General features: G+C 43.9%; 1 protein-coding gene across 5 annotated transcripts in view; it reads right to left on the minus strand.

Moving 5' to 3' along the window:
* LOC307245746 (myosin phosphatase Rho interacting protein) overlaps positions 1-26,382 on the minus strand; it is a 47,758-nt gene that overhangs the window by 8,862 nt on the left and 12,514 nt on the right. For 3 of the 5 annotated variants that reach the window (XM_080021405.1, XM_080021406.1, XM_080021407.1), the window contains exons 4-16: positions 23,965-24,116; positions 21,886-21,970; positions 21,219-21,393; positions 20,369-20,816; positions 16,283-16,409; positions 10,872-10,964; positions 8,643-8,699; positions 6,529-6,597; positions 6,321-6,410; positions 5,881-5,993; positions 5,073-5,646; positions 4,267-4,404; positions 375-3,038 (exon numbers count right to left, since the gene is read on the minus strand). In XM_080021405.1, the coding sequence (XP_079877531.1) occupies positions 375-3,038; positions 4,267-4,404; positions 5,073-5,646; positions 5,881-5,993; positions 6,321-6,410; positions 6,529-6,597; positions 8,643-8,699; positions 10,872-10,964; positions 16,283-16,409; positions 20,369-20,816; positions 21,219-21,393; positions 21,886-21,970; positions 23,965-24,116 (4,785 nt within the window). The remainder of the gene's footprint in view (positions 1-374; positions 3,039-4,266; positions 4,405-5,072; positions 5,647-5,880; positions 5,994-6,320; positions 6,411-6,528; positions 6,598-8,642; positions 8,700-10,871; positions 10,965-16,282; positions 16,410-20,368; positions 20,817-21,218; positions 21,394-21,885; positions 21,971-23,964; positions 24,117-26,382) is intronic. The other 2 variants (XM_080021409.1, XM_080021408.1) reach the window with 2 other exon arrangements.

Here is a 26,382-nt window from a genome sequence, read left to right on the forward strand (position 1 = left end):
ACTACCTTGAGGAACTCATTTCATGAGAGCATAGATTTAGACATTATAAACCTCGTCAAACATCTGATAACTATGCCCCCCGGCTTAATCAAACTTTTCGATTGTAGCAGATATTAAAATTGACAGTGACAACCCCCCTGCCAAAATGGGTTCCTCTGTGCTCAACTACTGCGGCGCCAATGATAACATGCACTTATTAGTTGTCATGCAACACTGAAGGAAACTGGTTCACAGAACAAAGCAGGATTGGAGTGACAGAGGTTAGGAAGGCAGGTGGGGTTGGGGTAGGGGTTGAGGGGTATTTCCGGGGACTGCCATAAGGGACACAAGGGATCACGGATCGGGCGACGGCAAAGGACAAGGAGTGCTTCAACCTTCAGGTTTTCCAGGTCTTTCTCGTATTTCAGCCGGAGAGTTGTCGCGTCACCCTGTTGCTCACGCAGCCTCATCTCCTTTGTCATGGCTGACACTTGAGTGACCAGCTCTTGGATGCGTTCCTTCAGGTTTAACGTTGGCGATGAGGCGGGCCGCGGCGGCTTGTCCCCCGACCCGTCTGCCGACTGAGAGGCCGGGCTCGGCGGGGTGGCGACACTCCTCAGCTCCTCCATCTCCCTTTCAAACTTCTCCACGAGGGCTTTCCTTTCCAGCTCTTGCTTCTTCTTCGAGCTCTCCATGCATGCGGTCAGCGCGTCTATCTCTTTGACGTTTGCCTCTGAACAGAGGCGCATTGTCTCACTGGCCCTGGCCACTTCCTGCCTTAGCTTCTCGGCTTCCTGCTCGTAGATCCCTTTGACCTCCCGCAGCTCTTCACTGTGTCTGGCTATTATGTCTCGGAGCTCAATGGTTTTATCCAGCGGGTCGATGGGCTCTCCTTCGAGCTGAATGGGAGTCAGTGAACTTGTGTCATTTATCACTGGTGCTTCAGATAGGTGATGCTGAAGACATGCCAGCTTGGACTTTAAATCCCTGGTGAGTTCTCTGAGCTTAGGACAGTTTGCACATTCTGAGTAACAAATCGGAATTTCTGCCTGCTTTTGCCTTAGCGCTTCCTCATGTCGAAGTTCCAGCCTTATGATGACATAAGACATATAAGCGTCTTTAAGGGCGTCAAGGAGATACTCAGAATGGCATTTTGGCAGAGCGTCTGGATCAAAGCTGGATAGAGCCAACGACTGCAGCTTGGCATCTTTTGAAGAAGCCACAGCAGACATGATCCGGTTCAAGAGACATGCCTTCTCTTCCAGGGTCTGCGTCAATTCTTTCAGAACAACATTTGTTTCACCATCAAGCCAACTGCAGATGTTTGAAATCTCCGTCACGGCAATCTCCTGACTTTCTCTTATTTTTGACTGAGGGCCAATCCTACCAATCAAAATCATCAAGCTCCTCTCTGCCACCATGCGTTCTGCCACGCGCCTCTCAAAACTTGGTATTTCGTCTCTGGCGTTTTCATTTGGGCCCACCTCTTTAGCGCTGAGCAGCTGACTCCAGAACTCTCCCTCTAACAACAGCCTCTCCGTCCCTTTCTGGCTCACGGTGACCAAATCTTCCTGAGTACAGCCAGGCCAGTCTGTGGCAAGTAAAGTGCTTTTTAAATCACTGAGCGTCTGCTCTACATTAACATCTACCTTTGCTAACATCTCTACCACCCAACTGAGCGCCTCAGACTTCATCCTCATGTCTTTCACCACTTGCTCAAGAAGTCCTTCTTCAACAACTTGCGTTTCACGCGTCTGAATGACTTTTTCACTCACATACGCCGTCTGTTCATCACTACCTGCCTTCATCTCCATTTCTAACCTCTTATTCAACATATTTATCTGATCTTCTGCCTCTTTCAGCTTATGTCTGCAGATGTTTTCCGATTCGTCTTTTTGAACGATTAACTCACTGTTCTGCGCTTCAAGCTTTTGATAGCGCTGCTCGGCAGACTGCAAGGCTGCCTCATTCTCAAACAGCTTTGTCTTTGATGCTTCTAATAGCTCCTGAAGTTGCTCCTTCTCCAACTGTGACTCGTCGTCGTCGCCATAAGTGGCCACCTGGAAACCCAGACCCTTAAGTGTGGCCTCTTTCAACTGCAGCTTCTTCTCGGTGTCGCTCAGGGTGTTTCCGAGCTCCTCCAAGGTCACCAAGGCCTCGTGGAGCCTCAAGGATTTTTCGTTCAGCTCCCTCTCGTAATACTCCCTGTCTATTGCATTTGCCTGGTTCTCTGCCAATTGAGCCTTGACTCTATTCAGCTCCTCCATGATGAGATGTTGCCGTTTCCCACCCTGCAGTTCCGCCATCTCAGCTTTCAGTCTGTCTATTTCTCTATCAGCTTCAGTCAGCTGGTTGACCATCTCCTGATATCTTTGGTTCAGCGCCCCATTTTCAATAGTTAGCAGCTCAGCCCTCTGGGAGAGCATCCCAATAGTCATTTCACTTGCCTCTGAGTGGCTTTCAATTTTTGACAGAGGGCCATAGGGGTTGTTTAAGCTCTCCAACTTTATCTTCTGAACCTTCCCCACCATATCCTCCATCGTCAGGAGACGGGCTTCATAGTCTCGTATAGTCTCTCCTGCCCTAGCCAAGCTCTTCCTAATAGTTTCATTTTCAACCGCTTGCTGGTATTTCCATGTTTCCAGGAGATTCTGGACATGACTTTGTTCAGTTATCTCCTGACTACAGCTATGTGATCTGAACAACTTTATGAGTCCTATAAGAGTCAGGGGCTTATCGGTTATCAAGTCCTCCAGCTCTTTGAGCTCCTCTGCACTGTCCTCAAGCAAGAAAGTAAAAGTCTTTTGGACAGGTTCCGGAGGTGGACCTTCCGGAATGGATGGTTTTGAAGCTTCAGAAGGGTGAGGGTCCTTGTGTGAGAGGTGAGGAAGTGAGAGGCCAAGCTGTGCCTGCATATTGCGCTTTTTCAGCTCTTGCAGCTGCAGGAGCTCTTTGGTCTCCTGGTACTTCTTTGTTAAGCTCTGTGCTTGAGAACTAACCAGTTCGGGCCTCTTCGTCTGGGGCGCCAGATCAGCCTCCAGACCCATAGGGGGCTCCAGCTTGGAAAAGGGGACCAGACAGTTGGTTAACACACAGCAGGGGTGACACAGGCTTGCTAATTGCTTTCAGCGTACAATTACAACCCCTCCCAATTTTTTTTTCCCCAAAATCCAACATTAAACATTCCCAATATGATAATGCAAATTTAATGTAGATGTATATAATGATTAAATCCTAAAAACCTAAATGTTTTCAACAAAAGCATAAGAAGGAGAGATTTAATGGCCAGTGTTAGACAAACAAAACAGGGCATGCAAATTAAATGGTTGTTATTTCATGGGGTGAGTATTGCAATATTAGTTTCAGCTGGATGATTTACTATGAGATGGAGAGCATATCAGGACTGGCGAACACACACATTCTTCCATGTTGGTCGTCCAAGCACAGGTCTTGAAAAATGGTTTCCTCAGTAGAGATGCTGAACACTATGTACCCAAGTCAAGCGTGATATTTAACTACCGACTATAAAAATGTTCATATGGATTCACCGCAACTTTGTAACTGAAGTAATATCCAATATATATTGACATTAAAATCCCAACAAGGAAAAAGCTCAACAATGAGATAAAATAGCCAGAACGTAATCCAAAGCAGTTTGGCTTACTAGAACAAACTCACAATTATCACAGGAATTCCAGGAAACAACTTTATCTAAGCCATTACTTGACTTTTGATATTTGTGAATAGAAAAAAAACAAAAAAACAAAATGGATGTTCTATATAGTTGTTAAAAGATGAAGATCTGGCTTCCATGCAAATAATTAGGAGACAAGGCAAGAGGTTATTCGTCATACATTTCAAGACAACCATTTTAGCAGCAGAGGCTAGTATGCCATTAACAACAGCACCAATGAAAACTGGAAAATGGACGTCTCTGATCCCATGATCTATTGAATGTTGAATACATAACTACAGGGATGGGTTCAGGACTTCCATACTACTCAGATACACAAACGAGAGATACACTAGTAGAAGCTTAAGTAGCATCAGGATTTCAATGTTTTTCTCCACATGCAATGACCTCATGCAAAGGCACATTATTTTAGCCGCTTCATAGCTTTGATGTCAGTCAGGTTGATGTATTCTTACAATAAAATACAACATGCAAAAGCTGTTACAAAATGAAAAGGAAATACCATAAACTGTACAATAGCACTTCCTATGATAATACGGTATTTTGCAGTTCAACACCACAGACATACAAACTTGTCAGCTGCAGAGACTCACCGGAGAAATATAACCACTGCGAACGTCCTGCTCTCTCTCCAGGGCTGTTCTCAGCTGGAGCTCAAGATCCTGCTTATGGTGGTTGGAGTCGACGAGCTGCTGATGACATCCCTCCAACTGTACCTTGAGGTCGTCTACCTGAGAGAACAGGAGACAAGGAAAAATGTCAGCCCGCTAACGAAGGAGGGAGGCATTCGACTTAGAGGGTAAGCGCGCTGTTTTTTGCACCCAGGCCTTATTCAAATGTTGTAGTTTCCATCATTCATAACTGTTCATAGCACAACCTTGCTGAAAGCCTCACAACTGGGTAACTTACCGCTCTGCCGCACCTTCTCACCGTTCTTAAATGCTGTCCAATGGGGCAAACATTTAAGCCTTAAAGAACCTGTTAAATCTTCTATTCGAAAGTGGGAAAAACTCACAATAGTCTTACGTCTTGGTGTGTTATTATTATTATTATCTTTTTTACATATCTTGAATAACAGCAGTCGGGTCAATATAATTATGAAAAACCTGGTAAAATGCATGAATTGCAACCATTTTTTCCCCGCTATAACAAAGAATATCTGGCTTTCCGGAAAGGAGATATACATTTTTTAAGGCTTAAACGTTTGCCCCATTGGACTGCATTTAAGCATAGTGAGAAACTGCAGCAGAAGCGTAATCAGTTTTCTCAATAGTAAAGTTTCAACAAGGCTGTGTTATGATCAATTATAAATGATGACAACCAATTGCTGGGTCGAAAAATAGCAAACCCCTGCTTTAAAATTGCTCCATCGCATGCAGTGCACACAAAGTTGGCTCACCCCTCTTTTGTAACTTTCCAGCAGTCTCTCCAGCTCCGCCGTCTCCTTTGGATGCATCGTCGAGGGCAGTGGCACCCTCTTCTCGTCCCGTATGGGAGTTTTCTCCACCTGTTGCCAGTGCTGCTCTATTACCTCCTCCACCCTCTGCTGCCTATCTTGGGACGCGGGAGCTCCCACCTGCGGCCCTGTGTATCCGTCCGCTTCGACACGTTCGTAGTCCATCCTCCCTCCTTCGCCAAGGGAGGGCGGCTCCCCAGACGAGCTGGCCACCGATTCATACCGCTTCCGCCTCTCCTCCCGTCTCCGACTCCGCTCCAGATCCATCAAGTCAGACGGTAGGCCCTCCGCCTCCTGAGCCCTTTGCTGAGCCAAGGCTTGCGCAATAGGCCGGAACTCTGCCCAGTCAAATGTCTTGGAGCGGCCCTCCCTCCTGCGCTCACGAGCCCGGCTCTTCTTGAGCCCCGTCGTGGACTCTCGCTCCACAGAAGAAGCCTCAGAAGAAGGAGAGTCTTGGGTCACATCTGGCCTAACCAGACCGTCCAGCGGTAAGAAAGTTCCATGGTCCTCAGTGGAGCTAGTAGCAAGTTGAAATAAATAAACAAAATTAAAGGTGAAGCCTTCTTCACAGTAACTCAAAGGTACTGGCTAACTTCAGGTTAATCAAGTACCAATACTCCTTGTCCAAGCGGTAACATCAGGCTTTTGAGGGGTAAATCCTGAAACTATTTTCTCTCCCTCTAAAGTGTAGAACACAGACTGCAGTCAATCTGTAATAGTGTGTCATATTCATACTGTTGCAGTTACAAACCTTGCCACATCAGGGGCTGTGGAGGGTCTGACATTCTTCATGACCGCCTGGATCCAGTTCCTCCGTATACCGGCCGTCATGGCCGACAAAGTGTGCACCCCCTCCTCCTGGGTCTTGAGGTTGATCGTGAGCATAACATTAAAATAAATAAAACTGAGGTAGCCACACCACTTTACTCTGAGAACACCGATTGAGAGTCCAAAATCTTTGTAATGTAAGTAATGTAATCTAAGACACTACATTTGCGTTTTGCAAATATAACGTTAGATCGTTTGTTTTGGGTCATTGAAACAGAATGACTGCCATTATTTTTCTCCATTACAAATATCCTAAGTGCTTTTTGGTGTCTAGGGGAAAAATGTCTCATGGTTTTTGTATTTGAGACATTCAATACTCTAACCCATTGTAGTAATGCATCCCCAGGAGCAGATTTCTCTTACATGTATTTGAAAACCATAGTTGCGCTGGGCCTGGTATTCGGTCACATTGTAGCAGGTAGACAGGTCAATCTCACCATCCAGATCAGAGGCCTGCGGTGGCACACATACAGTATCAGAATGATAAAAAAACAAAAACATATAAGAAACAAGGTTTTGAGATAAAAAAGGCTCAGAAAAAGGGGCCCGGATCAAATGATCAACAGCTCACCTCCTCGGCGATGGAATCCTTGTAGTACCGCAGACTGTGATCCGTCAGTACAAACCAAAATTTCTTCCACTGCAGAACGAGAGAGAAGAGAGGCCGACCATTCGAGGTTTGTCTAAAATAATCATCTCGGGCCAAAGAAGAATTGGACACAATTACTGTACGGTGATTGAATTACTGCGGAATTATGTCTCAGACAATACAACTTGCACTAAAATCTGATTGAGTCTGTGACTCCTGACTAATCATATAAATACTTGAATATATCAAATATTCCTGCAGGCCCCCACCTCCTCCACTGTAAACAGACATCAAAGCTTGACTGGACCTCTCTAAAGGCCACTAAAATATATTCCACCGTACCAGTTTTTAAGTGTACAGATCAGATCTCATGTGAACCAGTGACCTGCTCTCTTCTTTGATGACTCAGTCACACCTAATCTGAAATCCCATCATTTCTTCTACCATTCAATAGACCTGGTAGGTTGCCAGGCCAACCAAAAAAAATAAATAAAATATATATACAGTGGTACCTTGAGTTACGAGTGCAACAACATACGAGTTTTCCGAGTTACGAGCCGTCGTTCCGTCGATCTTTTGTATTGATTTGCGAGCAAAAATGTGAGTTACGAGGAGCGAGCTTCAGGTGCACCGCCGCTGGTGGGCGTGGCGAGGGAATCCGGCCGGCGTCCCGCGTCTCACTCCTTCACTTCACGTGGTTACCTGAGCGTGGAAGCGTCGCTTTTGTGTTTTGTGCTCGCGATTTGTGCTTTTTGTGCAGTTATTTTGCCAAATTCTTTTCTTCGAACCATGGTCCGAAAAAAGTAAGTGCTGAGAAGAAGAAGCGGATGATGTCCATTGACTTAAAGCACAAAATAATAGAAAAACATGAGCGATGTGCTTGTGAGCGTGTGATGGAATTGGCGAGGCAGTACGAGCGTAGTACTTCTACGATATGTACCACACTGAAGCGGAAGGAGACGATAAAGGGTATTACGCCAGCCAAGGCCATTGAAATAATGTCTAAGCTGCGGACCGCTGTCCATGAAAAGATGGAGAATCTGCTGTTGGTGTGGTTGACGGAGAAGCAGCTCGCAGGAGATAGCGTGGATTGTATCATCTGTGAGAAGGCAAAAATGATCTACACGTTCTCTTTTATTGTGTTTTATTATGTTTTTATACAACATTTGTTATTTATAAATACATTTTTCTTATTTAAAAACACAACAAAAAAAATTCGGGTGGTTTTTTGGGGGCTGGAGCGGATTAATGGCATTTAAATTAATTTCATTTGGGAAAATTGATATGCTATACGAGCAGATTGAATTACGAGCTCTGTCACGGAACGAATTAAACACGCAAGTCAAAGTACCACTGTATGTATGTATGTATAAATAATTATTATTTTACAGTAAAGAATTAAGCCCCTTTCCCACATGGAACCCATAACTTTGCTGGATTAAAAAAAAAAATATCCGGCAAAGGCAGTAGGTAGTCATTTCCACATTGGCCTCCTTTAGGGAAAAGTTCAGTTTGGACATTATGTAATGCTCGCGCGAGAGGCGTCGAATATCATGCAAGACTGTGTGTCGCTCCCCGTCCCTCCCCGACGGTCTCTGTTCCCTCCGCTGACTGAGAGGGGACAGAGCCCAGTCCCCGGACCCAATAACCCTAACCCCATGTTATTAAATCAATGCGAACGTTTTCAACCTACACTCTCTCTCTCTCTGTCTGTCCTCTCCCTGCAGCCTGCCTCCGCGCTGCGGTGCGGTTCTTTATTTTTGTCCTCAAAACAAATAATTTTTAAAATACTTGTACAAAATAAATATTCCTAAGAAAAAACACCATTTAGGCTTTATTTGGATTTGGCTCCACCCATACTCTACAGCAATGTTACTGCTTCCCTTCCCTGCTAGTTACACACTTCCATTCACAGCCGTACAGGCAATTTGCCGGAAATGATACTAGGTCGCGAGTGGGGAAATTTACAGAACGACTTTCACGGAACATCGACACCGGATCCCTTTCCTACATGACACAAAAACGGAACATTGCAAGTAGAGTCACAGCTTTCAGTGCAGGTGGGAAGGGGCTTCATTGAGGCTATAATACAGTACCTGGCCTTGCTCATCCAGCTTCACCATCCAGCCCTTTTTGAAGTTCAGTAAATCCGGCTAGAAAGAAAACCAACACAGTAGACAGTGAGACGCTTTTTCATCGGGATGATTCAGCAGGCATCAGCATGTCTTATATTTTCATCATGCAGAACGACCAAAGAGGTCCTAAAAATGCAAATAGGCCTACTGTGTGTGGACTGATGTGTTTATCAGTCACACTTACCAAACATCTGCACACTTACCTGAAACTTTTAAGTACAATCATAAGAAAAAAAGCAGAGTGCAAGTTTGCCGAAAATCACAGCTCTTTGATAATGACCTGTTTTAAGTGAAAGGTCTTCTCATTGGTTGCCTCATTGGTTGATCTGACACAAGATGTCAGTTCAAGCACAGGAACACCCATGCACACAGATCGGCGGTTAGAAGTTGACCCCGCCAATGAACGACAGGAATATTTTGTGAGAGGGGTCATGGGGTTTTGGAAATGTGGGCCATTAGGCAGGGACAAGTTCTGCAAATGTAACTGTTGCTCGGTACAACTCCATCAATACAGTGCTCAACAGTACAGAGTCTGCCGTGATCCACGCGGTGGGAAAAACTTGCACACATGTGAAATGTGCCCTCAGGAAGCGGTGCTTAATTGTGAAGGCGCACACACACGCACACACACATTAAAACACACCTACTCATTCTCCTCTCCAGCAGACGGATGTACAGAAACATACACACACACTGGGGCGCAGAATCGGTGCAATGAAAAGAAAATCTGCAAACAAATGTAGCGAGATGAGGATAACCTGAGGAGAGGGAGAGAAAAGGCCAGGACTGGCCTCGACAGGATGGAGGATTGCCCTACAACATCCATGCTCTCACACAGCCTCATTGTGGCCAGAGAAGTCATTCATCTCGACTCGATTAAACTTTAAACCACAGTGGGGGGGGGGGGGGGGGGGAGTCAAAGATGAAGATGAATTTCCAGACCAGACCAGCAGACAGACCATGAAGAATGTGTCAGTATGTACTGTATATATGCGTATGTGTGAAAAAGACAAACTCTGGAAGGGGCAGAAGCAGTTGATCCTTAATCCTGGTTGCGACTGCATCGCATTGACTGTTTTCATGGCAACACTCTCCTTCCTTTCTTAGAATGCGCAAGTGTTGTGCGGTTGTCATACCAGCCACCAGGTTCTTTTTGTAAGAACTGGGATAGCAAGTACACACAATCTGGGGATCATTCCTTCACTCATTTACCAGCCACAGGGGCTGAAAGGATTGAAAACCAGCCAGTGAACAGTAATAATTGATATACAGGATGGTAAATAAAGACCTATTTTAAGACACTTTGAGATTAATTGCAATCAATCTCACATTCAGCAGCATGTTGAATTATTAAAAATTTGCTGACGATGACCATGATGTACAGTTTGCCAGACTACTTCTAACATTTAGTTATTACAAGTCATTTGGGATTAAAGAACTTAACTTTAACTCACATCCTTGAGAGTACATGGCTGGTGTGCATATTGCGCCAGTATGGCGCTTATTTTCGCCATTCAGCCAGGGCATCTGGGAACTTCTTCAATCAAGTCGCCCCACGCTCCCACCCCACGGACCCCGCCCCCTTTCAGTAACAAAGCTGCCACGAGCGCTATGGGCCAGTCTGCCAGCTGAGCTGCCGTTGAGAGACTGCCTACCGGGACCCTTTCCCCATCTTTTTAATGCCTCCTAATTCTGTTACCAAACCTCTCCAGGCCTGGCACTGACCTTGGATCCAACAGTTTATGAGAACAGTGGATGCATTGTCGGGAAAACACACACACACACACACACACACACACTAATACCTTAGGTAAACAACATGTGCAGTGGCTCTCTCTTGACTCCACTCACCTAGCTACTGTGAGTCCTGTTATTTATTAACTGCAAAAATGCATCAAATAAATGCTCTGTAGGGCTAAATAAATATGAATCACAATTCATGGGACAACAACTGATTATATAATGAAAATTTCAATGAGGTTAATCACATTGAATTTAGTGATAACGTTAAGTCAGGGACAATCAAACCAAGAAAACAAAATTATGTAAAAATTGTGTGTTCTAGTCATGGTGTGAACATTTTCCCTGGACAGGATGTGGACTGAAAGGTAAAAAAATTAGATAACCTCCTGCTGGACTAAATTGAGTTGATAATAGGAAATGTAATCAAAAAAAAAAAGAAAGACTTACCGTCATGACTGACTCAGTAGTCCGTCTGTCCAGAGACTTGGCTCTCCTCAGTGGGGGAAGCGTGGAGGGAAAGTCCAGGCCCTGCCTCTGATCCTGGAACACACACACACACACACACACACACACACACTTCAATAATGTTCTTTATAACTGTGGATTGGAAGAAGCTCAGGTTACCATGACCCCTCATATAAAAAACAACAAAAAAAACAAAAACCCAGATTCTGATGTTTTAAAAGTGAGATGTAAACTGATTTTGGAGAAGGTCCAGGTAGAAATCACTGGGCCTCATTCAAAACAGTGTGTATGACCAGATTTCATTGTGCACTTAGGAATGTTTCCTCAAACACAGCAGCATTCATCTTTTCATTTTCTTGTCTGAATTTGTTCTTTGGCCCAATCAAAATGTTTGTGCTTTCAGAAACGTGTGGGAAGGCATTTCACTGATGAAGCTTGAACTAGTAATGTCTCATTCTTCATGCAAAACCAATTACAGTCGTGCATTACTCTGTACCAAAGCTCTACATGTTATGCAATGACAAGACTATTACTCACAATTATTGTGTAATCGATTCATCAGTAGATGATTTTATTAAAGGTGCTCCGATCAGGGTTTTTGGGGCCGATCACGATCGCTGGCAGCAGTATTGGCCAATACCGATCACAGGCTCTATATGAAGCCTTCTATTACATGTAGCATTATTTATTTAACTTTTCTTAACAACATTGTTTATTAAGTATTAAAATTAGGAGATGAGAAATTATCATGAATTGGCCACTGGTCAGGCAACATACGCAACATATTCCACTCTCTCTTAAGCATGAGGGGCAAAGCTTTGGATTTAGACCCAGTTTACACTGGGCAATAACATGTGTCTTTGGTGATGATCCCAAGTGAACAGCTCTAGTGCCAGTTGTAAACGCACCCAATGCGTCTTCAATGCAGTTTGAGATCAGATCGCTCAGACCACATTCGGAGGTGGTCTGGGCCGCATATATCCACATTCTTTTAGCGGCGTAAACGCAAATGTGACCTGGGCCACATTGAAGGACCGCCTACTCAAGGGTCATCCTCCGCGTAAGCGGGTACTCATTCGTGGGCTAACAGCGTCATATTAAAGCGACACTATGTACCTTTTTTTTTTTAACCTGAAAATATCAGCTTCAAAATTATTTTGATAGTAGGCTGACTTGTAATATGGAGAATGGAGGCTCTTTCATTCCCTGCCCTTCCGCCGCTGTAACCTAGACTATTTATTGAAACGTTTACAAAATTAAATCCCATAGCAGTGAAACGCAACAGGTGGCGACTCAGGACTAGTGGTTGGCTGGTATGCTTAATGGTATTAAGCTTTGTTTATTAAAAAAAAAAAACCTATGTATGAAAAATAAACAATTATAAACAATATTTTACATAAATAATAATTAACGGCATCATATTAAAGTCTGGTCGGGATATAGAGAGTCTCTCTGTTACAGAAGTGCAGGATTTATTATTTACAAGTAAATAATAAATTATTTACACAAAAACATTCAGTGTTTACTGAATTAAATCCCATAGCGACGGAAAGCAACGGGGAGGTGGTGTGACACGCCACGGGACAGTGGGGACACAGGGTTTTTGTTTGTAACAGGACTTTCCCTTAACTCAATTGTTTTTAAAAAGTGTTTCATACAAGTAGGAAACACACAAAAATAAATAGATCTAAAATAAAAACACAGGAAAACTGCCACGGGGACACAGTTCCTGTGCCTCCTCCAGGTGCAGTGCTGTCTGGAGGAGGGAAAAAAAACAAAAAAAAACTCCACCCGAATTCTCACTTGAATGTTAGGTTTACATTTTGCCTAAAATGCTAAGTATTTCCAAAGAGCACTCCTATTGTTTTCTTTCAAAACAGGTCATGGAGGCTCTGCACTTCGAAATCGGAGCGAATGATACGGTGAAGACAGCGAGTGAGTGAAAGGAGGCGGGGCTATGTGGGTGCTGTGGCTGTGCTGCAGTACAGCTGCTACCTGTATATCGATAGTGGAAAAATTGTATTGAAACAGTTTCAAATATCAAGATATGTATAGAAAAAAATATTTTTGACAGCATTAGTCTCCAGACATTTTTGTTTATGGACCTCGTGAGCACAGGCATCGGCCGATGCAGATTATGTCAAAATGTGCAAATATCGGCCTAATTAATTGGTCGACCACTACTCAGGACACACCTTTTTTTGGTTTGGTTCACTCCATTTCACAGTGATGGGGACAGTCCCTTCACTCATTTGCATTTATAACATTGGTTTCATACAAGTAGGAAACAAACGGAAATATACAGATCTGTTGAGACAGTGCAGCGGATCCACTGTCCCGATTCGCAACATTAAAACCACCTGCCTAATACTCTGTAGGTCCACTTCCTGCCGCCAAAACAGCTCTGAGCCATTGAGGCATGGATTCAACAAGTCCTCTGGTGTCCTGTGGTATCTGGCACCAAGAGGTTAGCAGCAGATCCTTTAAGTCCAGCAAGCTGCGATGCACTGTGTGTTCCGGTGTGTCAAAGGTTACGATTTGGTCAATCAAAGGTTACAATATGGAATGTAAGTGTTGGGTTTTCGCTGCCTACGGCACCACACACGCTTTGAGAGTCTTTAGCCAGAGGAAGTAGGTAATTCAGTAAGATCACGAACGCAATACAGGAAAAAAAATTGTCATTCAAACTACTCGGAGTTAGTTTACCCATCTGTGATGGGCGCGCGCACACACACGCCACAATGGAGATCTGTCATTATGCCGGCCTTGCCTTGTCAGCGGACCGCCGGCGGTGCACCGACACAGGCTGCAACTGCGTGCACCGTGCCGTATCAGACAGTCATTCCTCCCGTTGCACATTCCGTCTCCATGCTCGAGGCTCTCACTCGACTTTAGAAGTTATTTGGATTGCTTCCAAAAAAAGCGAAAGGGAAAAGGAGAGCGCACGCTCAGAGTGGGGCTGTGCGCAGCTCTACTAAGACTTTAGTTTAGTAAGCTTTGTAATTTTCTACATATTTTCTTTTTTACTATGTGTCGGTCAATGTTTATATTGTGGCGGGCCGCCACAACTTAATCAATGTCTAGGACACACTGTCATGCATAACGGGGAAGAGAATTTGTCTACATGTTTTGCGCCATCCGATCGGTTCTTCTGATCGGCCTTTATACGATAAACGATCACACTATTTTTATTGGTTGACCTTAATGATTCCATTTCAGGCATAATTATAAAATGGACATTTGGTTTTGTTTTGAGTGTGTGTTGTGGGGATGGTGTAGTTTGAGCAGCCACACCTGTGCTCACCTGTCTAGGTAATTAGGCCCAGGATCGGCTTTTGGCTTGTTGCTCATTAGAGTAATCAACGTACAACAGGTAAAACCCCCCATCCCCACACGTACACACGGAGGAGGAGCCCTTGTCATGACATGTTGCCATCTGCTCCGGGCTTGTTCCAGCTTGCCCACTTTTTACAATAAAACTGGTACTTTTCAACTCCATTGTCTGTGTCTCCGTGTTGGAGGGCCCTGAAAATGCGTGTGGCAGGTGAAACTGCAACAGAGTAAAAAATAGTAGCCTACCTGATGTAATTCATACTATATTCATACATCAAAGTGAAAATAACATTGTGGTGGACCAAGGGGCATGGTTAAACCAGGGCTGCAGACGGCAGCATGGCTCTCTCATGCTCTCCTCCTCCGGCGGACGCCCAGCGGCCCCGAGTTGGCCGAATCTGTGCCACTGCGGCGCTGAGGACCAGCCCGCATCTGACTCCAGGATCCATGCGGGATTCGGTGCGCCACTTGTGGGAGTCTCTGGCCACGGGTACGGGTTTAGGGAGGGAGACAGAGTCTTTCTGGCAGTGGGTTGATGACATGGCGTGAGTTTTTATTTTACTTCTGAACGGAAAGGCTCGCTGGCCAAAAGGATAACTAATAACCAAAAAGTAATAAAAAAATAATGAGTTTGGGCACAGGAGGAATGACGCTCCAGTCTGGCTCCTGGACGGCCGACGAGCCCGTGCGCTGAATGAAGCCATGCTGCCGTCTGCTGCCGCGGCTTAACCGCGCCCCTTGTTATGCCATAAACATCAAAAGAAAACAACAATGGTCAGCAACAGCAATAAAATATTTATATCATAGCAAATCAAATATAAGGATGCATAATGTTGCAACATTGGAGTCCAACAAAAAACCCTCAAGGGGACAATAAAGTTGATTTTATCTTAACACGTCTGCAGGTTGTGCACCATGTCCCATTCCCGTCTACCAGTATGACCTGGGTTAAAGCTGAAAAAGAGACGGAATGAAAACACAAAGTGCCTCCCTTATTGTGATTGAGGATAGCTTGAGGCATACAAAGTGCCTCCCTTATTGTGATTGAGGATAGCTTGAGGCATATCTGGGGCATTTTTCTGCCTATGCTTACTAGAGACTATAATTGGCAAGCCTCTCCAGATTCCATACTGCCACAACATTCGGATGCCAATGCGATCGGTGCATCTCATGTTTTATATGTTAACATTATTACTCCCCCACTTCCCATTTTACCTCAGCGAGGCGGCGTTACGCCTCGGTGGATAATAACGCACCACTGCGCATCAGAAGATGGTGAGTGAGTGAGAGGGAGGGGAGGGGTTACAGAACCACAAGCAAAAGATCGTAGCATCTGGTCCGAAAGATGTAGGTTAAATACCGTATAAATGTACGGTATTGTTTTGTGTGATTGTTTGCCTTCATTCAATTACAATATACATATATAAAGATAATGCACATTATAAGCCAAGTCTGTAAATCTTTCCAAATTTAATGACAGACAAACACAATCTTGAAAGTTAGAAGCATAAATGTAGTATTAAAGTATAAAACTATACAATGAATAGAACTTGCATAAATAAGATGTAAACATATATGATATCATGAATAACGTTTGATAAAAAGCCAAACACTTTCGTCTGTAATGTTTGTGCTGCATCTGTGCACTCCTAGAGAAACCGTTTCGAGCCGGAGGGTGGGAAAGGGAAGTACAATCACTTGGGGATTCCCACCACAATATGGAAAACTGGAAACGAATACAGCGAGCGCTGCTGACCTCTGACCTCCAACCAAAACAAAGGCAGGACAGAGTGAGAGAGGCAGGAAGTGAGGGGCGTGAGGAAAAAAGCCTGGGGGTGGCAGGGACGCCAACGAGGGAATAAAATGAACAACACACGCTAGTGAGTACGCAGCCAAATTCACGTTTGTGTTGTGCCATGCGTCATTAAAAAAAACCAAAAAAAAAACACACTGTTTACAAGTGTTGCCACATCCATTGTAAACTTCTGCACAATATGCGCCCCATTACATTGTGCACGCATCCACACACACACACACACACACACACGCACACACGTTACCTCTCTGTGGAAGCGTCTGTGTTCGCTGCGGCCTTGTCTCGCTCCGCTCTGTCCAGCCTCCTCCACCTCCATTCTTTCTGCATTCTCCAGCTCCAAGGCCTCCAGCTTCTCTATCACTCCGAATCGACTATAATAAGGATTATGAGAGGATTTGTGCGAGGGTTAATTCAGGTAGTCGGGGGTTTCAACAGTAAAATACAGAAAAGCATGGGAAGGAGAACAAAAAACACAAAAGGATCAAATTTTGAATTTTTTTTTAACAAAGTTATCCTACAGATTACCCCTTCAAGTCAAATGAAAGAGCATTGTACTGAGAATCGTCCAATCACCCAATTCTGCTGTCCAACCAGAGCTGGACATGGAGTCTCAACCCCTCCAGGGAGGTTGAGCAATGAAATGTAGAAAGCAGCTATCCATTCTACCCAGAAGGGAAGATTTCTGAAGATCTCTATCCATTCTATTTAACAGAGTATGTGACTTAAACGTGAAGAGATTTCCTCACCCACAATGCGTGAACTAAAACCGCAATGTAATTTTCTTTTTAGGATTCATAGATACTTGTTATGTTATTATCTCTGGGCTTTAACACTTAAGCTTCAAATTAAAAAAGGCATTCAACATCTCAAGTTCACTCAGGCAAACAAAAAAAATAACAAAATGACACACAATGACATTTAGGCTACGTTCACAAGTGTAAGCCTTCGTGCTCAATTTGTCTGTTCTCGTTATTTTTCAAATGTGGCCAATATCAGAATCCAGTGTGAACGGGTCAAGGTCCAGAGCTGACCCGCATGTGCAGAACTAACAAAGACATTACACGCAGCACGCTGTCGTACAGAAGTAAACATGGCAGGCAAATGCTCCCGGTGGTTGACGAGTCATGGGACTGTGTACCTTGGCTCAAGCTTGCGGATGTAATTTTTTTGGTTCAATTAGGAAATTTAGTCAAATAAAATTCATTTAAAATAAGACCCAATGTGCGTTTAGCACCCCGATCGCTCCCTCAGAGGATGCACACACAATTTTTAGAACCGGTGCTACTCATAAAACACGGAGGGCATGGGTGCTCCCCCATGTGCGCACCCACCCAGAGTTTGAAAACAGATTGCAGACCTCGCCCTGTGCGCAATCACTCTGAATATCACATGATGGGTTGCATCAAGTGTGATCAACCAGGAAGCACAGTTCAACTTCCCTTCAGGTGATTTCCTCAACAATCTACTTGAAAACCCTTCAAAGTGAGTAGGCAATGTTAATGGAACACTATTGGGAAATGGTGGAAAAAGGTTGATAAGTCATAAAGACGCAAAATGTATGCTTGAATGACTCATCATTTGTGATGCTGGATGGTGTAGACTAGAGAATCCCTTTAAGGGACATGTTTTTTTCTAAGTTTTTTCTTTTTTAACTTTCATTCTGCATACTTGGCATTGGAAACCAAAGGCCATCACATCATCCTAGAGTATAGTTTCAACAACCAGGAGTCATCCCGTGTTATGTAAAAATGCATATATTAGTTCATATAATTCTCTTATGGGGGAATGAAAAGGGGGGAAAAAAAAAAACCTTTCCACACTGAAGGCACCACCCAAGTCTCAGGGGCACAAACACTCACACACCCAACACACATGGGGTAAAAATCAAGGGCCCCGGTAGCAGTAAAACGACTGCAGCAATCGTGATTTTACAGGACTTGCACAAGGAGTACCAACCAGTTGGGAGATGGTTTTCATGGAAAATTGGAGCAAAAGGTATTCGATTGACTTGTGGCACTGTTGAATCATGTGATCGGATGGTACCTGATTGGACGGAGAGCGGCCCTCGACCGTGGGATCATGGAGGAGAAACCGACTGAGGCCATCTTGTGTTTGTTTGTGTTTACCCGCAAACTTCCTGTAACTCAGCTCATGCAGTGAAAGGCCGCCGTCGCCCTTCACTGCCAGCTCTGGCACAATCCCACGCATGTTGCCCTTTTGTTAAACGCAAGAGGAATTTGCTTAAGCGGGAGGAAAGAGAATCTAGGAGCAGTGGGAAATATTAAATACCACCCCACCAAATGCTGCTCCCTTATTTGGGGCTTACTTAGACCAAACTGACCTCCTTAAAAGGCAGGGAAGGAGAGATGAAGAGGACATACCCAGTGTGGTCAGATAGACCACAGTATATGTATGTGTGTGTGTGTGTGTGTGTGTGTGTGTATAACAGAGATGCCGGTCCCTCCTCCTCCTCATTTTCCTCTCAGGCCTGGCTTGGATGGATGGAGCTACTGAATAGAGCAGGAAGCGGGCTGGAGAAGGAAAAAGATGACCCCCCACCCCACCGGGTTTTGTTTGAAATCCTGCCCTTTTTTTATCGTATGTGTGTGTGACCTATGACCTTTCTGAGAAGAGCGTCAGGGGTGGATTGCTTAATGGAAAATATGTCTGTTTATGCAGCGTGCGCTTATATTGAACTGGAGGGATGATAAATCGTAGTAGGACAAGGTAATTATGTAGTAATAAATATCTTTTGGGAAACACATTCACACATGGAGTCTCGGATCTATTCGCCATTTTCCAAGTGTCTCAAACCACATTTTCTTTATCATTTCATCAATTCAAGGAGTTTGACAGTTGCCAGACGCCAAAAATGTCAGGAAAAAAATGTGTCGCCAATATTGAGTCTTCAACAGTTTCTCTCCCTGACTGTTTTTATGCCAACAAATGATGGTGCTACGAAAAATCTGAAAGAGTGTTTCCTACGGTCAACACACCATTTCACACACAGCAACAATTTGTCCGCAAATTCATGAGATAAAATCTCCACGACGGTTTCACTTAAAAGACATTTAGAAATGTGGTCATTTAGATTGGGGCTCGCCAGCTTTTTTCCATATGTGCTACAAGTGAGTCTCCGCGCTGTGCGAGTGTGCACGTCGCACAGGACCCCACCGCCTGTGTGCATGCCTTTAAAAGGATTAGGCCACCGGTTTAGTACGTCCAGACTGTGGTGTCGACGAGACTCAAGTCATTCCAAGAAGACAGTCGACTAACCTGGTTCCCTGAGCTAAATCACTGCTAGATTAAATGATTTACCTGACAGCCAGAATAGCAGTGGTTTTAGGCAAGCTAAGTGATATATAACAGCTGGGTTAAAAAAAAAAAAAAAGCAACAACTCAATTCAATTGCTATTGTTTCAAATTCTGAAAACTGGAACATCCATGCTTTGTTTGGAAGTTCTGCAACCATTCCATTTCAAATAAATACCATTGTTGAACATCATGAAATACATTAAAGAATTTAATTTCTGTATTAGCCTGACTTTGTTACATTAAATTTTTTTTTTGTAATGTGTCAGATGGTGAATCAATTACTCATCAAAATCGAATGATACTCAGCCCTATTAGATGATAATGAATTCATAATCTAACTAATTATAAGGAAGGAATCCCTGTCCGTCCGCCTGTCCTTCGATTATCTCGACAGCCGTTCATCCGCTCTACTTCACGTTAGGTGTATGCTGGGGACCCAAGGATGTGCAGTGTCGAATTTGGTGCAATTTGGACACGCCGCACATGGAATATTAATAAACAACAAGTGAAGAGTGAGCCGCTCAACTCAGCCGCTCAGCTCCGTGCAGCAGCGGGGCTTCAGGACTCTGCAACTGAGTCACTTAAATTCACAGTCATAAAGGAAGGAATGGGCATGCACTGGCTCTGCGACCGAGTCACTTATGTCCGCAGTGCACCCCGTTCCGAACGGGGCATGCACTAATAAATATTAAACAAAATCCAGGAATTTGCAATGTTACACATGGTTGTGCTGACAACCCTGGCTGCAAACCAAAGAACTATTGACAACTAGACATAACTTCCTGTTTAAATTCAAATTCCTTGTCAAATCTTTTGGTCCACTGTGTCACATTTAACGATATGGTAATGTAAAAATACATCATACCGAAATGTTGGTTTTCCAAATAAGACTCAATCTCTCCTTCAGGTGAGATTTTTTCATTGTTAAGCTTAAATGTGATTATCATGAAGACAGCAGTGATAGTGACAAAGAATGAGGGAAAAGAGGAGTGACCGAGGGACCGTCCGCACTGACCTCCTCTCAGGGCTGAGGACGGCTTCTCTCTCCTGCTTGTCGGGGCTCCTCAGCCTGCTCCTCTTCTCGGCCTTCCTGGCCTCAGCCTCCAGGCGGCGGGAGCGGGCGGTGTCTTGGTGGCCGTGGGAGAAGCCCCCCACCTGGTGTGCGGCCGGGTGGCTGTCGGTGCTGGTGACGGTGCTGCCACTGGCGTCCGAGTCCAGCGAGCTGACCGAGCCACTGATGTGGGAGCCGTTGGAGAGTAGGGAGCTGCCAGAAGGGAAGGGGTCGCTGGGGGCCGGGGACAGGCAGCGTGGGATGCCCCCCAGGCTGGAGCAAGACCCCGATGGGGAGAGCAGGTCGCCAGGTGGCTGGGGTGCCGAGCTGTGGTGTGGCGGACCACCCCGGTCCACCTCGTCGCCGTTCACCGAGCCTGTTTCGGAGCCATGGCCCACAGAAGCAGCGTCCCCTGGAGACGTGGAGCCATACACACGTGTCAACATTCCGGGACTGGGAGATAGTAACCAAATCAAATATCACAATATTTTGGTATATTGGTGCTTTTATGATATATTTACACACAGCAAATATTAGTAACACCCATTAGTAATGTGGATATTATGGCCAAGAAGGTAGAGGCAATGATAGGAGCAGCAAAGAAGGCAATGAAGTTCAGAAAATTATATTACTTTACTGTAATGGAGCCTAAAAGACAACATAAACTATGACGATATTAGATTAACAAAAATCACAGACAATATCTATCTTTTAAGTCATTCTCCACAATGGCAGTTTTGCATTTGAAAATAAAAATAAAAATACATGATACTAGATATATTACATGAAATAATATTAAAAAGTTCCTCCAGACCTGCTGGTGGCAGTGGTGAGCCCAGCGGGGGCAGGTCAGCAGCAGACCACACTGTGGCTCCCTCGGCCTCTCTCTGGCTGAGCTCCTCCTGCCAGATGATGGAGCTGGAGTCTGGAACCTTCTCCGCCTCGGGGATCCCTGACCCCGTCACTGCTACCTTGGCAGGACCCGGCTCCTGGAAACGACGGCAGAAAATCAAACACATGTGTATTTGCTGCTCTTTCGGCGCTACAATAATCCCCCTTCTCTTATTTTTTTATATTTAAGATGTGTATGGTGTACTGTGCAGAGAAAGAGGAAAGAGAGAGAGGAAAACTTTTTTTCCATTTAACAATTCCCGCAATTTTACTGAAAAAAACCCCGAAACAACGAAACACATCAAACTATGCAAATGATGTCGCAACTTTGAGAACAGCTGCTGCAAAATCAAGCATTTTCGATCCCAACAATCACAAAAAAACTTCAGTGAAATGCTGGAGGGATTGGTATAAGGACTATCACACAAGTGGTATGTTCCCCAAAAAATTATTTTGGCTTTACACTCACTTCAATGCATGTTTATTATGCGGAATTCTTTCAAGTACATTAGATACATAGTAAATAAATAAATAAATAAAGTGTCACCATGACTTTCTGTGTTACAACAAATAGAGAAAAGATAATTTACCTGGGAAGTTGCAGGCTCCACCTTGCGTTTCTTCTTCTGATTCTGCTTGTTGGTCTTTGGGTACACCACCAGCTGTTCACTCCACCTGATGGAAATCAGTGAAAAGCAGTTTGAATGAAAGACACACACACACACACACACGAACTATGGGAATTTTTATGTTATTTTATATACCCTCATCACGTTACCCTTACTACAATGGGAAAATTTGCAATTTCTCTGCATTTACCCATCCTAGTAGCTGACGTATCTAGGAGCAGTGGGCTGGAGAGCAGTTGGGGGTCAAGTGTCTTGCTCAGCACAGCAACCTTCCCGCTTACTAGACGACCCACTCTACCTCCTGAGCTACTGCCTCCAATGCATCTCTCCATTCAATATCTTAAATATTGCAATTATCCAGTTAAGATTATTCCAAGTATTCAATATTAATATTTTGCGCACTCTCTGTCTACCGCAAAAAGAATTAAAAAAAATCAATCAGATTCTGTGACGGCCAAATTTCCACGCCTATGTTCCGCACGGTGGTTCACGTCATGCTAGGGCTGGGCGGTATACTGACTTTTTGAGGTATATCGATATACAGTATATTCAACTCCCAACCACCGGGCCACAGGCTGGTGCCCGGCCGTGGGGGCATTTGCCACCAGGCCGTGAGAAGGCGGTCCGGAATTTTTTCAGAGGCATCTTAGCTGTGATCACAGCAGAGCCGCATCGCTGCGGTGCTGGTTGATAATTGTACAAAAAAGCTCTGTCCTGCAACCTGGATCACTTTTTTTTTATTTTGAGATTTGTTTGAGTGAGAGAAGGTCCTGTAACCTGGGGCAGCTTTGGAGAAAATGTAAAAGTTATTTAACAAGGTTAAATGCTATTCTGAGAATAGCCGAGGGAAAAGGGGAATGTTTCGCCTTGTTAACAAAGAAAAGATCTCCAGACCGATTCTCCAGGGCTAGGATATTGCCTTGACAAGGTAAAACGCTATACGGGGAATAGGCAAAATAATTGTTAACAAAGAGTAAAACAAGGTTTTTTTGATTCACTTCTTGCACTGCACTGTAACTTTTATGCATTATATTTTTTTACTTTATGCATTCCATGTCGTATTTATAACGCACTTTGAATTGTCTTGTTGTCTAAATGTGCTATATAAATAAATTTGCCTTGCCTTAATAGTCAATGTTTAATTTGAAAATACTATTGAAATTTCCATTAAAGAAAAGCAACAAAAAATGTTGTATATGCTGACAATTATAGTTGTTAGAAAGAATCTGAATCAGCCAAAGTCTGAGTTGGCAGGTCAGAAAAAAAAAAAAGGAATAAAATCGGAATGACCAAGAAAATTTCAAACAGTGCATCTCTAATGAAGCCCGGGGGGTAAGAGAGTGACTGAGAGAGTGTCCCCGTTACGCTGGATGTTATTTTTGTATTGTTCAATAAGAAAAATTGAGTTAAATAATGTAAATCTAAAATAAAAACAAAATGTTTTTATTTGCTTTTATTTAGAGGAATGAGACACGCCATCACTCGCTCTCCAATGTCTCCATTACACATGAAGAGGAAGACAGGGGTGTAAATTGCGCCCTGATCACTCCCTCAGAGGACACACAGAAGACCCAAAACGTACTTGCATTTTTTTAGCAACGATATCATATTATTTTCAAAGGCTTTAATACATGATCGTAAGGAGAAATTAATAGATCTGGGGATTTTTTTTATTTTATTATTATTATTTTTGTTATGTACAGGGATTCAAAGAGGTATGCTCCAAATGATAATGCTAGTGAAGGCGCCTGTGATGGTTTCTGAGCACCGGAGGGCAGATAGAGAGGGTAAGGTGAAGAGCGAGAGAGAGGGTAAGGAGGGGCTGAGCAAATCAATGCGTTCCGTGCAGCTCTACAGTGGAATACGATTTTACCCATTTTAAACAGTAAACAAACAGAAAATCAATATTTGGTGATCAATTTTGATATTGTGGCGGGCTGCCAGTAATAAATCAATGTATGGGAGACACTGACATTAATTCAGAAGATTGTGTGCTGACAAAAAAGCAGGTCAGTAAATGGGTGGATGGACAGCACCTACCCATTGATGATCTCCTTGTTCTCTCCCCTGATGAAGTACTCTTGATCTGGGGTGATGATGCACAGGGCGTTCTTTTGGCCAGTCTTGGGCTCAGCATCAATCACATCCGTGCAGAGGTTCATGTTCACAGTGCCCTGCGGCAACGTGCTCGGCTGTGGGCAGAAACGCCGGGAAATGAGACTTCTGGCACCATTAAAGACACTTAAAAGCCAGGTTGTGCGCAATTTTGGTAAGGTCCATTTGATCTTTCTTTGACGTGAAGTGAAAGGAAGGTCACGACCCCTGTTATTGGCACATCTCCTTTGGAACCAGGAAATTGATTCAGTCTCAGCGACTACTGAGCCAATAAGGGGGATGACGTCATTGGAAGGCTTTCACTGAACCAGTTGTGTGTGTGTGTGTGTGTGTGTGTGTGTGTGTGTGTGTGTGTGTGTGTGTGTGTGTGTGTGTGTGTGTGTGTGTGTAATATATATATGTATTTATTTCCAATGTTTATAATTTTTTTGAAGTAGAGAGATTGCTCATAATATTAATATTGAAAACTTGGAATACTCTAAATTGTATAATTGAGGAATTGCAATATTTAATATATTGAATGGAGAGATGCATGCCAATTGACATCAAGCTGCACCTTATGAGAGTAAACAAGCCACATGGGCAGCACATTACTCATTTTTATAGCTCACAAGAAAATGCAATGACCATAAGAAAGGTGCAATCTCTTGTTCCATCTCTTGACAAATTTGTTGTGGCACGCAATATAATGGAGGGCTGAAGAAACAGAGCCATAAGTTGGCTCTGTTTCTTTCAACTAGCCAGTGCGATGTACTGCTTTCGTCCTAGACGTTGTTTATTTTGTGAGGAGCGGACAGTGATGTCATTGTTATTTCTACCTGATAAGTTATTGTCTTGGTAATATCAGAGTACAGAATTCCCCTGGACTTCCTTGCAGAGCCCCCCCCTCGCTTGCTCTGTCTGCTCTGAATCCTGGAGCACTATTATCAGGCCTCATCGGCTGCTACACATGTGAAACAGGTGCCGATACTCTCCCCAGCTCCTTTTAAGGCCATTCCAAGCAGATCCAGGCTTTGTTAAGATGTGCCAGTAAAACTCTGAGATGGGCCGGGCGGGGGCTGCCAAATATGGCAATTACACTGGATTGTACTTTGAATCAGAGGGTTTCATAAGGACTCTGCGCTAGAAAGGGAGCAAGAAGCCCAGAAACAAAGGCTGTTTAATCAAGGCTGTATAATACCTCGGACGAAATGACTTTCAACCATTTTCATATCAAGGACCCTGAATTAGATGCTGATTAGGCCACAGGACCCATTTGATAAGATTTTGTCCTTGGTCATCTGAAATGGTTATTGTTAGATATAATTTAGTACATTTCATTATATTTCATTATGTTGTCAATTATATAGTAAAAAGTAAATATTGGCGATAAGGGAGTCAAATTGCTACTACTATCAAAAGAGTCATTATTGTACCTTCTCTAATGGTGCTAATGTCTTGTAAATTAAATAATGGTGGAGTTTAATGATTAATATTTTTACTGGGGGCCCCTTGGAATCTCTCGATGGACCCCTGGGAGTCTCTGCACCCCATGTTGGAAACCACTGCCATAGAGGGCTCGGGCCGGGAGTATCAAATGCTGAGATGGAGTAGGAATTGTGCCACATGGGTGGAGAGTGGCATAGGTATAACACGGTTTGTGGCACATTTACAGCTCTCAAGCATTCAGGGTGTTCAAGTACCAGTACCTGATAACGGGGGAGGACTCAGAAAGCCATTTCTTGCTCCTCTTTATCTAAAGTGTCGGCGCTTAAGTCGATGCCCTGACTTAGCGGGGCTTTATAGGGTCTTAAACCCTAGTAGGTTTAATCGTTTACAATGTCAGGGGGGAGAACAGCTTCAAGAAATGAAAAGCCTTTTTACTACCTGAGATGGTCCAGTTCCCTCATTTTCGAAAATAGTCATCTATAGTGCCCTTGAAGCAAACTGTCAAAGCTGGTTCAAAGATCAAGACAATTGCTGGAACTGTAACAATCACACCGATGTAAAATGTCTATTTCGAAAACTTTATTAGCAACAAAAATGGAGCTTGAGTTAATCCAACAACTACTTGGCACAGCAATAACCCTTTGTCAGCCGTTAAGTGTAAGGTTGGGTTATTGTAAGTGCCAGCTGATCTTGGGTCATGTGAATGTAAATGCAGCTTTCTATTGCTTGGAAACTCCCCTCACACTGACGACACCGACACAAAGGCGACGTATCTGCAAAGACTGTGCCATTCAAACGCAGACGAATTATACTGGGGTTTAACTTCTAGACAACCGATCCAATCCCGTATCCTCCGATTGTGTCTGCCTTCTGTGGGGCCAACTATTTTTAGCCTCACTGCGGGATATTATTTCA

The sequence above is a fragment of the Zeus faber genome, assembly GCF_960531495.2.
Source record: "Zeus faber genome assembly, chromosome: 20".
Taxonomy (NCBI): Eukaryota; Metazoa; Chordata; class Actinopteri; order Zeiformes; family Zeidae; genus Zeus; species Zeus faber.